At 29.2% G+C, this 15255-nt stretch overlaps 1 protein-coding gene across 1 annotated transcript; it reads left to right on the top strand.

Annotated features, from left to right (window-relative positions):
- The first annotated feature begins 6951 nt into the window (after window positions 1-6951).
- On the top strand, window positions 6952-14021 carry LOC113858411 (protein ESMERALDA 1-like). Its single transcript, XM_027491067.1, has 10 exons — window positions 6952-7615; window positions 9010-9079; window positions 10068-10135; window positions 10236-10324; window positions 10783-10980; window positions 11581-11785; window positions 11883-12050; window positions 12261-12428; window positions 12509-12699; window positions 13232-14021. Exons 1-10 carry the CDS (start codon window positions 7244-7246, stop codon window positions 13392-13394), a joined length of 1692 nt encoding a protein of 563 aa, XP_027346868.1. The 5' UTR covers window positions 6952-7243; the 3' UTR covers window positions 13395-14021.
- The last annotated feature ends 1234 nt before the right edge of the window (window positions 14022-15255 follow it).

The following is a 15255-nucleotide window of genomic DNA, read 5'->3' on the forward strand; positions in this document are numbered from 1 at the left end:
TAATTTAAATCAACTTTTATTCTATTTTTAAATTTTTTATACAAAATTAAATTAAATTATGTATTACAAAATTAATTATAATTAATTTTTTATTAAAATATATTTATGTGTGAGTCAAAATTAATTTAAATTAAATTATGTGTAAATAAATTTTAAAAAATTAATTTAAATTAATTTTTATATAAAAATTTAAATATAGAATGAAATTTAATTTAAATTGACTCTCGTATAAAAAAAATTAAAAGTAAAAATCAACTTAAATCGATGTTTGTATAAAAAAATTTTAAAACAAAGATGAAAGTAGATTTAAATCGACTTTTTGTGTAGAAAAAATTAAACTACAATAAAAGTTGATTTATGTGTAAAAATTTTTAAAATAAAAATAAAAATTAATTTAAATCAACTTTTATTATAAGTACTTTCAAGATGTTTACGTAATTTTTTTTTTATTTTAGGATATTTAAGGAATAATAAATTTTTTTAATTTATTTATAAAAAAAATCCTAAAATTCAAATTATTTTGTTTATATTTTTAATTTTTTTAAAAATTATTTATATTTTTTCAACATTTTTAAATTACAATTTATAGTTTAATCACGTACTTAGTTGGTAGCTCGTTCGAGTATTTTATTTTAATTTTTATCTTATCATGAATATTTATAAAATAATCTTCTAAGAAACTACATGTAAAAAATTAATGTGAATGTTGTTTTATTATAATTTTAAAAATTTATAATTCAAAATTTATTTATAATATATGATTTAAAAATTTTATATTGGTGAATTTTTTGTACACTCTGTAAATATTATTAAAATAAAATAGTTTTTTAAATAAGTAATAAAATGATATTATATTCTTTTTTAAAATTTAATAAATTTATTAATTTAAAAGGAGTAAATTATTTTATTTAATAATTAATATTTTATTATATTAAATAAGATTACGTTAAAAAATATATTTTTAATATTTAAATTTAAATAAAATATTAAATGTAGAAAAAATATGATGCATTAGTAAAATAATAATAATAATTAATAATCATTTCATCTACCTGTCAAACTTTATATATAATTTAAAATAATCTACAAATCTATCTTCTATTTTTGTTTTATAAAATTAGTATTTTTATCTTTTACATGTTAAATTTGATTTTATCTTTCAACTTTATTTTGATTCATATTAGTTTTTTAACTTTTAAAATTAAATAAATTATTTCTATTAAAAATACTAATTTGCCTCTTTTTTGCTAAGAGGTTTCAACTTTTTCTTCCATCTCTTTATATTTATTCTTTTTCTTTTCTTCAACAAACACCTAACATGCACTTCGCCAATCTTGTTACCATGAGGTTACTCTTACTATATTTGCTTCTTCTTCATTGTTGTTGTATTATTTCACCTCCTCCATTACTTCAAAATTTACATTATTCTTGAGAATATTTCATAAATCAATGACAACGTCTCTTGTGTTAGCAAAAACAAAGATATTTTCTCCTTGAAGTGATAATGGAGCCTTAGGATGATAACCATCACATCCATATTTTCTGTGAGAGGATTTTTAAGAGAACAAAAAATAGAAATTGAAGAGGAAGATAAAGGGAAAGAAGAAGAGAAAAAAGTAGAGGAGAAAGCTAAAATATGATAAAGAAGATGATGAATAATGCATATAAATTTAAAGAAGATGATGAACATTGCCTGACATTTAGCCAAAAAAAAAAAAGTTAATGAAGTTAAAGTTTTTAATAGAAAGAATCTATTTGAAATATTCTTAAGAGTTAGAGAACCAAAATGAAACAAAATAAAGTTAAAGTATAAAATTAAATTTAACCATTAAATGAGAATGAAAATACTAATTTTATTAATTTTTTAAGAAAATTTTTTGCAAATTGAAATTAGTTAACAAAATCAAACATTTGAAGTAATTTTTTTTTTCTTTTTAAGTCTTTAATTTCAAAATTAGTTTGCAAAAAGTTAAGCCATTTTGTTCTAAAGGCATCCCAACTATCAAGAAAGATAAGTTCTATTCTATATCCAATAGTATATTTACATATAATATTAGTAGATATTTAGGTGTTCTTATTTTTTCTAGGAAGAGTTAAAATTAATGATTTTAGTTTTATCATTAACAAGATTTCATATAGATTAGTTGATAAAAATTAAATTTATTAAGTAGAATTAGAATGTTAACTCTTCTTTAGCCATTTCATTAATTTAAATTTATACTATGTAAAATATTTAGATGTCAAATTTTGTTTATAATAAACTATCCTCAGTTTTGCATAATTTTCTTTGGGCTAAGAACAATAATAGAGGTCTTCATTCAATTAAGTAAACTTCTATTGTTAAGTTTAAACATTTTAGTGGATTGAATCTGCATCATTTTATGTTAGTTAATGTTTTTATGTCAGACAAATTCTTTTAGTCGGTGGTTAATAATTTTAAGAAACTTTGAGTTTAAATCATTTTAGACAAATATGAGTTGGGTTAGAATATTCTTGCTTTTTAAATAAAAATTGAAATTTCTTAAAAAAAGGTAATTGTGTTAAAAGATTGATATTATTTTAGTTTTTAGAGTTGATAATGAGAAAATTTCTTTTTAAATTGAATTAATAAAGATTTAACTTAAGAAAAGGTTTATTTTACTCATGTTTCTAACTTGTAATTGCGTATAAAAGATAAGTAAAATAAAATTAATTAATATTTTAAAAGTTTTGCACTTACATTTTTCTTTCTCATTATTTAAAAAAGAATTAGGGGCCATTTATTTCTCCTTCTTTTTCAGTTTTTAAAATTTAAAAACTTCAAAATTTGTTTGTTAATTTAAATTTTAAAAATTATTTTTAAAAATAAGTTTTTATTTTTAATTTTTAAAAATAAAATACAGAATAGCTTCTAAGGTATTTTTATTTTTAAATTTTGATTTCTCTTTTTAAAATTTACAAAATACGAAAAATTTATTTCCATTAATGACATTCTTGTAAATAAATTAATTAAATAAAAAATGTAAATGAAGTAGTGGTGTGTAAAAACTGATCACTGGGCAAGTGTACCCGTTGTCAAAGTAATATTATTAAAATTAAAATTAAAGTACCAAGTGTCGTATTCACAGGGACTGTTATTAAGAAACTTTTCCTTAATTGCGTAATTGTTAATAAATATGAGAAATAAACCTTGTTGATGAAATTGCTAAAAGTAAAAGAATAATAAATTAAAAGGAACAGATATTCTAGTGAAAATAAATTATAAAAAATTATGACTAAAGGTATTCAATGTAAAAAGGCAAGTATCTAGACGGTAAATCTCCCTAAGTGTCCAAATAACTGAAATTCTTCTTCAACTACTTAGTTCCAAACCCTTATCGCTGCAGGAAATTCTAATTTAAATCAATACATTTCTCAAGGATAATGATTCCTAACCCTCAGTTGATTAATCGGAATCTCTTCCTTAATTAATACCCCTAGGTTGCATTAAGTTCATTATGAATTCCATAATTAGGGTTAATCCTAATACAGAAAACTCACGTCTTTCTATCTCTAGAAATACATTTAAGTCTTTTTAATTGAGCAATGTTAAATTCATGCAAAAATTTTACTCAAATTCAAACAAGAAAACAGGATAGAGAAAATTGATACTACTCAATTAAACCCAAGAGAAAGGAACATGAAATAACATTAGAAGAATTCCAGAAAATTTAGTCAATTAGGATTCATTACGTCTAGATACTCAAAGGAAAGTTAGAACCTAAACATCTTGAAATTAAAATTACAAAAGAGATGAAATAAAATGCTTAATCTCATCCTCTTGCCGTCTCTGAGTCTTTCGTCTTCAAAAACTGCCTCCCTTAGGTTTGAGTTCAGTTCTCCTTTTATAGAAATTATCTTAAGGTTAATTTTCTCGCAAAAGTTAAATTTCTGACGCGCGTAAAAGTACACGGCCATGTACTTGGCCGTATACATCTCTGTTTTCTAATAGATACCTTTCAAAGCTTTCCATAAAAGTACACGCTCATGTACACGGCCATGTATCTGGCCGTGTACATCTCTGGTCTTGATGATACATTTCAATTGACACGACCAGTGAGATACACGCTCATATACACGGGCATGTACTTGCCCGTGTATATCTCTGGTTTCTTTTTTTCTTCAATTCTCGACATCTTTAAGGCTTTCACTTCTTGATCCTTTTTCCTGAAATATGAATAAAATGAAATTAATAATAGTAAATTTTCTCAATGAATAGCTTAAAACTCTCAATTATCATTCATGAATTACAATGTAGGATCAAGTATAGAAAGCATTTATCAAGTAGGTTAAGGTTTCACAACATTCTCACATCTCCTTGAGTACCAGCAACCTTTCAGCATCCTCATGACTTCTCGGCTCGCATCAATAACTTTACAACTTTGTTTTAATAATTTTTCAATTCAATATTTTATTTTAAATATAAAAAATATATATTCAATTAAATAAAAAAAATACTAAAATTAAATATTAAATATATATATATATATATATATATATAAAATCAAACACATTTTTTTTAGTTTTTAAAAATAAATAACAAGTTTTTTTATTTTCTTATCTTAAAAATAGTTTAAAAAATTAAATTACCAAACAAATTTTATTTTCATTCTTTTCTTAAAAATAGTTTTATAAAATTATTTTAAAATATAATTTTTAAAAACTGAAAAGCAAAACTAAATCAAACCCTTAATAAACTTTTTTCATTTTCTCCTTTTAAAAGATATTTCTAATTATCTAATTTGGAGTCATAATATTAACAGACTTTATTTGATTAAGAGTGGATATAATTGATTAATAAACTATTATCTTTTTCCAACTATTTTTCTTTGAGTTTGGCTTTGGAAACTCCACATGCATGAATTTTTTTTTCTAGTTATTGGGTGCAAGATTTGATTTCTTGTAATTCTCTATACTCAAAATCTTTTTGACTCTTCTATTTAAGGTTGATATCATAGGGATCAATTTTACGTTGTTTTTGTAAATCCAATATTATTAGATGCATTTGGAAGATTCTTGACTACTAAGTAGACCCTTTTTTGTGTCTTTAATAAATTTAAAACTTTGATTATTTAAATTTCTAAATTATCAAAATCATTTGTTTATTACCTTTTTGTGGGCAATTTAAAAAAATTGTAATGATTTTTGTTTGCTTAACACAAATAATTTTTTACATAAAATTATAGTTGATATTTATCTTACTCATAAAATTTAAGTATCTTTATTCCAAAATTCTTTGCTTTGGTCCTCTTTGGTGGATTTCTTAAACTTTTCTTTCATGCAAGTAATAATAACTTTGAATGTGTTTAAAGGTATGATAAAATAAGTTTTGGAAGTATATTTCATAACTATATATTTAATGAAATGATAGTTTCTTTGGTTATTTAGAAGCAAATGATATTCTTTTAAGAACCAATTGTCATATACCAAGATCTTGTCACATTGCTTAAGATCTTTGCATTTTTTCTATCACTTATTACTCTAATTGTCTTTATGTTATTCAACTTTCTCATATTGGTCCTTTAACCTACTCTTATATGTTTCTATTATCAAAGTAATTTAGGATATGCTAGCTTATAATTGAGATGTTTGCCTTGTTTATGTATTTAAGATGAGCTAATTTTTGTATTATCAATCTTGCCAATATGAATGTTGATCAAGTTGTTCAAATATTTTTTTAATTATCCTTTTTTATATTAACTATTTTTCTTTAATAATTTAGTTTTTATTTTGTTATTTTTCACATTAAGATTTTAGCCATTTTTTCTTCTTCTCAAAAATATATAATATGTAAACATGAATTCTTAAATAGTAAATCTTTTATTATATTAAATAAAAATAAATAAAAAGATAAATTTTAAAGTTAAAAAATAAATTATGAAAAACTCAAACTTTATTTTAATATTAAATTAACAAATAAATGCTTAATTAAAAAATTACTTCAAATGATGAAAATTTGAAGTTTAGTATTTATAAATTATAAATATATATATTAATTAATTTTAATAATAATACTTTTATACATATTTTTTTTCTATTTAAAAAAATACCATTCTAATAATCTAATATAAATGATATCTGATAGTTAAAATAAAATGCTAGCCTCAATTTTTACAGTGAAGTTTAAACAACTTATAATAATATTATTTAATATTTTTATAAGACACATTTAAAATATTATTATAATTTAAAATTTTAATAATATTTTAAAATATTATACTAATTATTTGTTTTCTCTTTCTTAAATATCGATATTCAATAAATCATATGCTTAAATAAATATTATCATTTGTTATTTTTTTCATTGTATATTTCTCGTAACTTCACTGTCACCAAGTACTATATTAATCGAGTTTTAAGAGTTTAACATAATCACTTACTAACAATAGCATTTTCATTTTAAGTTTCCATATAAATTCTTAAATTTGGAAAAAAAATTAAGATGTTCAAATAAACAGTTATTATAGATAATTTTAATTTTAACTACCGTTTGAAAGACTTAAAGAAAATAATAATATTTTTTAACAAACGCAAGAGATTTGCTAAAACATCTAAATGAATGGATACTTAAGAATATCTGCCACCAAGTAGATACGATAAGTTTAGTTACACTAAAAAAAAGAAAAAGAAATAAGATTAGAAAGAGAACAGCACATTGGCAAACTAGAGATGAGTCATCAAACTCCATTTTCTTCTTTGTTGGGAAGGTCAAAATCCAAAATCATGGCATTTTGTACCTGTTCAGGAAACCAAACGAGAGCCTCGAAATAAAATTCCAAGAAGCTGATGATGTTTTTATTACCACTCTGAGAAAAGCACAATTTGTAGGAACACATTAACCTTCTCTCATCTGATCTGCATGATACCTTTCTTCACGCATCTGCACTCACAATTAAAAAATAATAAACCAAAAATAAATAAATAAATAAATAAATAAAAACACACAAGAGGTGCATGCGTTGGCCTTTGCCTTTTTCCCTTATTGCATTTCCCTCTCCATCAAACCAAAACAAATACCTTTCTATTCATCTCTGAGTTGCATAATTGCACACTGCATTGCATTGCCCAGCTAGCCACCCCACGTGCGCTCTCTCTCTCTCTCAGAAAATCAAATTCATTCCGAGGACCCCAAACGGTGTCGTTTTCTCGGAGTATTATTACATCGCGCTGCGGTGTAAAGAGAGAGAGAGAGAGAGTTGTTGTGATGTAGAAAGGTTGATCCCAAATGCACCCGTACAACCGGCTACCGAGCAGTGGGCACTCGACGCCGTCGCCGCCGCCGTCGCCTCTCCGGTCGCCGAGGCTCCGCCACGGGCGGTCCAAGGCCGGGCGGTTCTCCCCGAACCGGGGGGGCGGTCGGACCGCTGCGCAGCGGCTTAGTTGGATGTTCCTTTCGGTTCTGCTTCGACGACAAGGCGTTTTCCTCTTCGCTCCTCTCATCTACATCTCCGGCATGCTTCTCTACATGGGAACCGCCTCATTCGATGTCGTTCCGGTCATCAAACACCGCCCTGCTCCCGGTTCCCTCTACCGTAGCCCTCAGCTATACGCCAAGCTTCGCTCCGATATGGATTCCGATAATTCCTCTGCCGATGCGGTTCGATTCAGTTTCAAATCTCTTCATAACTTAATTATTTATTGATGAATTTTGATGATTCGTAATTTATCAGGTTTTTCTAATTAAATATGTATATTTTGGAATGTTTGAAATCGAGTTTCGGTTCTCTTGGCTTATTCTGTTGTAGGTTTCGAATGTAGCTTTAACCTTTGCGGTTTGAGTCTAGATTTCGAATATACCTTTCTTATGGAAGAGCTTTTGTGCTCTGTAATTGATGCATTTTTCTGGTCAAGTTATTGAGGCGCAGCAATGCTAGTAAATGATTGATAAAGTGATTTAAAACTGTGATTGGATTGGAAATTTCTCATAGAGGAATTTGGTTTAAATCGTCCTCTGGTTTCATATATGTTGTTGCTTTCAGCCACTAGAAAATCCTTTAATCAATTAACTGTGAGAATGTTAGGATTGTTATCAACTTATTCTGTTAGGACTTGGGAGTCATATTAAGAGTTTTGTTGGACTGAGATTTAGTAGTTGTGCTACATATACCTGAATTTGACCTAGATTATTGTTATACATGCATGTTAAATATATTCTCATTTTTTCTCTTTTCCATTCAATAGCTGAATTTCAAAATCTGTATAAATGATAATGTATAAGATTGATTAAAATTGGTGCTTGTAGTGCTTAATATTAGCCACACAATGGAGTGTTATCGAAGTTCCTTCTTTTTCTCAGTTATGAGGGAGCTCATGAGATTAAGTGTTTAATACCTAATGATTTGATTGAAAGCTTAAGTGTGACATTTAGATTCACAAGGGAGGAAACCTGACATGGGGTTCTTGGTAAGGAAGCCGGGTGGCACTGGGTGATCGGCAGAAGCATTAAATTTCTTGTTGCTGCTGTCTTGTGCTTATCTTCTAGCTATATTCTTTTTAAAATCAAACTAGTCTTGCCCCAGATCCCAAGGGATTCCTTTGAGATGATAGTACCAAAATAAAGAAAAAGGGCTATTTCTGCTTATGTATAGTGTATATATTAAGAATTTGAGGTGTCATTCTTTAGAAATTGAGAATTCATGCCTTCACGTGGGATAATTTCATGTTTGATGGTAATTAGGTAATATTGTTCTAACATTTTTCTTGATTGCTGGCAACTAAAGTTATCAGTTGTTTAGGTATATTTTTCAGCTCTTGTAAGGATAGTTTCTTCAGAGGCTTTCATATTGTTCTTGGTTATGACGACCCACTAACTTTTGGAGGATACTTGATTCTGATCATGCATCTTTCTTTTACAGATATTATACTTCTTTCAAAATTTGGTTCTTTTTGTTGGTTTCTTGTATAGTACTTTTCAAGTCTTCGTACTTGTCAGTTGTTTTTTTGGGTCTAGTTGGCAACTTTTTGTGACAAAGCTAGCAAATTTCCTTTCAGATATCGACAATATGGAAGAGTCCATATAGAGGTGGGGAGTGGAAACCATGTGTAAACAGATCAACAGAAGGTATAATACGAATTGTATTGATGCAAAGTAAATGATGACAATTTCCTTTTTCTCTTATTTTTTTGTTCTAGATAATGTTTTTGGTGCTTTTGGTACCATTGATCTGTCTATTACTTGTTGGTACTCATTTGTTTCCTTTTGTTGGAGCTGAATGCTTACATTTTTTTAGGATGTCTTATGTTAGAGATATAACAGAAACTATTCATGTGTTTTTCACCTTTTGGATAGATGGTCTACGACATGGTATTAGAGCCTATCTGGTTTTATGTTGGGCCCAGCCATCTATAAATGTCTACATTTACAAATATCATGCTTTAGGTGTCTAGTCCTAAGCTTGAGGAGGGTGTTTTAAGATATCTTATATTGGCTAGACATATGGTCAAAATACTTAAGTTTCGGACAATCCTCCCTTTGAGTTAGCTTGTGGGGTTGCGCTGTGTCCAATTCTTTTCTAATTTGATTTCAAAGCCTCTATGATCAGATTGTCAAGACTTTGATCCTTGCCACCTCTACTCTTCTGATAAAAATGAATTTAGGCACAGTGTAGACATGCCTGTCTATACTTTGTCAACCTTTAAGCCCAAAGGGCTCTTGTGTGGTGGGGCTTGTTAGAGATATAATATAAAACCATTCATGTTTCTTCACCTAAAAGCTTAAGCTTTTGATGGTTTATGATGTCTTTTTATCTCTAAACTTTTGTTTATGGCATCTATTGGGTGTTCAGCTCCATTTGTGTCAATTGTCAAGAGCATGTCCTTCTATCTATAGGAAAAAAAATATTGTGAAGTGAAATCTTTTATTGAAAGCAGTGAATTGCCAATTAATTTATGGATTGTATCATTCTTGTTGGAATACATTCGGCCCAAGATGATGTTGTTGCCATTGCTGTTTTTCACTTTTAATATATCTGGGGAACTAGTGTTTCTATCTTCTGCCAGCGTACTGTGTTTTGTTAACTATTAAGGTATATTTCTTAAATTTTTGATAGGCCTACCTGAATCAAATGGATACATATATGTAGAGGCTAATGGTGGCTTAAATCAACAAAGGACATCGGTAAGTGTTTCTTGTACATTCTGTGTTTGTATTCAAAGCATGCTTAATGTATTTTTACCCTTGACTCATCTATTTTTTGAATAATATCAATGCTTTGTAGGTATGCAATGCAGTTGCTGTGGCTGGATATCTCAATGCTACCCTTGTGATCCCTAATTTCCATTATCATAGCATATGGAAAGATCCTAGGTTGGTTTGTTATGTTATCACTTCAAGTTTCAACTGCTAGAGGTTAAGAAATCCCTCAAAACAGGAAAAAGTTGAAAACCTATATCCCACAAGAGACATTGTAATCAAGTGGGATGCATTTAATTTGTGTCATGAAACTTGGATTGCTGAAATGCCAGAAATTTTCATTTGAAACTACTTGTTCAAATTTCTTTCAGTGTAAATTAAGTAGTTGAGACATTTAAATGGTGTGACATTGTACTATCTTTTCCGATGATCATCTTTTATTAGAGGAAAGAACCTTTTCCAGTGTTGAATATTATTGTTGGTAAGCTATTTGATCAGATGGAATATCATGGATTTATATTAGTACTTCAAAATTTTCTTGGTTGCAATGAGTTTATTGGTGTTTAATGATTTTGATCAAGGTATTTATTTTGAAACAAACTAAACTAATCTACAATGTTTCATGTATCCAGCAAATTCAAGGACATTTATGATGATGAATATTTTATAAATACCTTGAAAAATGATGTACGGGTGGTTGACAAGATTCCTGAGTACCTAATGGAAAGATTTGGCAGCAACATGACGAATGTTCACAATTTCAGGATCAAGGCATGGTCATCTATTCAGTATTACAGAGATGTAGTACTCCCAAAGTTACTTGAAGAAAAGTGAGTATATGATGTTTGTTGTGTAAATTATTTCCTTTTTGTTATTGATCATTAATAGATATCAGTTAAACAGTTTGGAGTAATTTTTAGTTGTCCTAGGTATATGGGAGAAGAAAGTAGTGCACAATGCTGAAGTGTTTTGGACCTTTGGCCTTTTATCTGTATTGTGGTATATTTTGCTTCAGTGACATGCTAGGAATTAGGATTCTTCTCAATTTACAATTTATCTATGCATGTAATAAGATTATTTTTGAGCTTCATCTGAGCAGTATTGCATATTTACGTACACTGTTTTGAGCTTAAGTTCTTTGAATGTTCTCCTAAGGAAAGGAAAGGGGTCATTTGGGCAATACTGGAAAAAAGTTGTATTAAATATTAATTATATTTTCCTTCTTGCTGGTTGTCCATTTGTATTATTGTTATGGGAGGGAGTGTCTTATGGCTTAAATACCAAAATGAGGCTCCATTCGTTACTCACAATGGGACTAACAAACAGCGGATAATTTTACCATTAAATTGTTATCATCAAATATGTTCATTTTATTAAGATAAGAAGCTTGGAAATTTTATATATATATTGAACTCAATTTATTCATGCAGGGTTATAAGGATTTCACCTTTTGCAAATAGATTATCATTTGATGCTCCTCCAGTTGTCCAGCGTCTCAGATGTTTAGCAAATTATGAGGCTTTACGGTTTTCAAGTCCTATACTGACTATAGGTGAATCTTTAGTTGAAAGAATGAGAAAACGTAGTGCCATTAATGGCGGAAAATATGTCTCTGTACATCTCCGTTTTGAAGAGGTTAGTTTTGATCAGATATGAATGTATATTAATTAAGCAAATTGATGCCCTGTGTTAATCTTTGTTGCCATTGATGCACATGGTTTCCCATGCACAGGATATGGTTGCTTTCTCTTGTTGTGTTTTTGATGGAGGAAAACAGGAGAGAGAGGACATGATTGCAGCTAGAGAAAGAGGTTGGAAAGGGAAATTTACTAAACCTGGACGAGTTATACGTCCAGGAGCAATCAGGATTAATGGAAAGTGTCCCCTCACCCCATTAGAGGTAATTGTCTCATTAAAGCTTTATTATTTTAGTCTTTGTTTGAAGAGGAAGGAGATTTCAGGGCTTCTTTCTGTTTGGAAATGGTTAGTCTAGCTAGACATTTCCAAACTTTTCTTGAAGATGTTCCTTTGGCAGGTTATTTGTTGTGGTTTTCTCCTAATTGCAGTTTAAATTTTTTAATTGTAATGGTGCCTTCATCTATCTCTTTAGGTTGGCCTGATGCTGAGGGGAATGGGTTTCACAAAGAACACATCTATCTTTTTGGCATCTGGAAAAATATATAATGCTGAGAAAACAATGGCTCCACTACTCCAAATGTTTCCTAATTTGCATACTAAGGAGACTCTAGCTTCTGAAGAGGAACTTACTCCATTTAGGGTACATATTTGTACATTTGTTATTTGTTTCACTCCAGCATTGATTTAGTGCTATGATTTTGACTGAGTTATTTCTTCTAGAATTATTCTTCCAGGATGGCTGCCATAGATTACACTGTTTGTCTTCACAGTGAGGTGTTTGTCACAACTCAGGGGGGTAACTTCCCTCATTTTTTGCTGGGCCACAGAAGATACTTGTATGGTGGACATGCTAAGACAATTAAACCTGATAAGCGGAAGTTGGCATTACTGTTTGATAGTCCCAATATAGGGTATGTATGCTACATATTGGCGTATTTTTTGTTCTAGTTATGAGGATATAATAAATTGGATAAGTTCCTCATCCCGCACAAAAGTTTCCTCCATCCTTTGGCTCATATTTTGAATTTGAAAGTAAATATGTTACAGACAGTTTCATGATGTGACATCAATACAAGGTCATTCTGAAGAAATTATCCTTATTATTATATTGAACTGGATGGAATTCACTTGGAAAACTCGTGTAATTAGGGTATTCCTTCCACTAAGAAATATCTCCTTTATAGAATAATTATGCTACTTATGCAACTCTTGCATTTACAACTGTGCCCAATTGTACTTGTGACTCCCAATTGTGTTTAGGAGGAAACTGTTGATAGTCAGTATGTTTAGTTAGTAGAATATCTTTAGCATTTCTCTTTATAGCACATGCTCTCGTTTATTTTGCTTTTAACTTTAGTAAGTTGTGAACAGTTATTGTGTTCAAATGAGAGGTCTGTAGCTGTTTTTAATAAGAAAGTAACTAAACTGTCAATTAATTTCCAGATGGAAAACTCTCAAGCGTCAACTGCTGAGCATGAGGTTGCATAGTGATTCCAAGGGAGTTGAGCTCAAAAGACCGAATGATTCTATTTACAGCTTTCCATGCCCGGATTGTATGTGCCGTGCCAATAGAACTAACGATGCAAGATCTTCATCTGCGACATGATCTACTCAGAATTTGATGGGTGTTTCTGTTACCTATGATTTTGTGAGCATGCCTTGCTGCTGATTGCATTTATGGTAGTGATTGTTTCATTTTTTCCCCCTTCCATCTGGTGAGAGGGCATACACTCCATTTTTGGACGTCGAAAGGTTTTGTTGGAGGTCTGGTTGATCTGATTATATATTTGGATTGAATTTCAAGGGAGTGGCATCTTTTTTGTACATGATGCCAATTCAGAACAGAATTGAAACCGTTCCTTTACAGGAATCTCTCCCAGAACATTAACTGAGCTATGTTTTGTATATGAATTAGCAGCCGCTGTGTCGAACCATCTGTTTAAAGAGTCGAATGACAAACTCAGGATCCTTCGCACCCTGCCTGTACATTACCTGGAGCATGATATTCATGTGTTAAGGCTGTAACAAGCTCTCTGTACATTTACAAAATTCAGGGTCCTGCCATACTGTTATCTTGTTCTGTTTTAGGTTTTTTTTTTTCCTTTCTTTTGCCGCTGTTATCAATTTTGTATTTTATTTTCCCTCATATTGAGGGCCCTATTGTTAGTTTTATGCTGTATCTGAGCGCATTTATTATTCTTTTACATTGGTGCCCCATTGTATTAGTGATGATACCGGTGAATGTAATTAGTTCACCATTCATAACTATCAAAGATTTGCTCGATGCTCTTGGGAAGATACTAGGTTTAAATCATTCTTTAGTATAACTTACTCACAAATTGTGACACGTAACCCAATCAGTAGCTGGGAATGGCAAAATCGCAAGAGTTGGTTTCTGAAATGGTAGATACCTGCGATACTTGTCAAAATGTGCTCTTTAACAGATGGAAAAAAGGAACAAAATAAGACTACTTTTCTTTTACTTCGTACATTTTATTTGACCAATTTCTTTAAGTAAAATAAAGATATAATATCAAGTTATGTAAGTTTAAATACGAAGCTTAATCATAATTATATTTTGTACTGGGATCTTGATAGAATTCCTCAAAAATCTTAGATCATGCTTCACTCACCATTTTTTGGTCTTATTTCTTGTGCAAACGAATAATTGAAGCAAGACTCATACAATGAATAACTATAAAAACAACCTTACCCTTAGATGAAGAACTTGAATGAAATTGGTCAAGACCATGCTTGTAAATAAAAATGGCATTGAGCAAAAGTATCCAACCCTTCTAAGTAGTGTAGAACTCATTGAACTATAATAGAAAGAGATGACAATTAATATTGTTTATAAATACTTAATTCATTGTTTTTAAGATATTAAAAGAAAGGAAGTGTTAGAGGTAGGGTACTAAGAGGTTAAGGTTTGAAAAGTACATGATATAAGTTAGCTACACGTGAGACACTAAGTAAAGGTTGAATATCATTGTTGAAACTTTATAGGGTAAGGTTGTAAATTAAGTGTCCACTTGATAGTATCTAAAGAATTATATTTCATAGTTGAGTTTGATGAAAGCAAATTGGGTTCTTATAAAGAAAGAAAATAATTAAAAAGAAGAACATTTTAGTAAAAGGAGGTTTAATTCATGGGGGGTATTTTAGTAGAGCTATTGTATTTTATTTATTTATTATTATTATTATTATTAGATGTTTCAATTTTTTCAATACTCAATTATCTAAGTGAATAGATTTGTAAAGTACAAATGTAAAAACTTATCTATCATTGATTTGAAATCAATTATTTATTAAACATAATCAACTTTAAATTAACAATGATTAAATTCTAACTCTTTAATTTATATATATTTTTTATTTTAGTAGGGTTAAGTCTCCTCGGCATACATATATGAGTAGGAGTATAACTATAAATTAGTTCAAGTATTTATAAAATATTCAAGTTCAAT

This window comes from Abrus precatorius, unplaced genomic scaffold, assembly GCF_003935025.1.
Source record: "Abrus precatorius isolate BTA unplaced genomic scaffold, Abrus_2018 Scaffold2, whole genome shotgun sequence".
NCBI classification, from domain to species: domain Eukaryota; kingdom Viridiplantae; phylum Streptophyta; class Magnoliopsida; order Fabales; family Fabaceae; genus Abrus; species Abrus precatorius.

Coding starts and splice junctions, on each gene's coding strand:
- LOC113858411 (XM_027491067.1), top strand. CDS start 7,244: ATGCACCCGTACAACCGGCTACCGAGCAGTGGGCACTCGACGCCGTCG. Junction 7,616..9,009: donor ATAATTCCTCTGCCGATGCG/GTTCGATTCAGT, acceptor ATTTCCTTTCAG/ATATCGACAATATGGAAGAG. Junction 10,136..10,235: donor TAAATCAACAAAGGACATCG/GTAAGTGTTTCT, acceptor AATGCTTTGTAG/GTATGCAATGCAGTTGCTGT.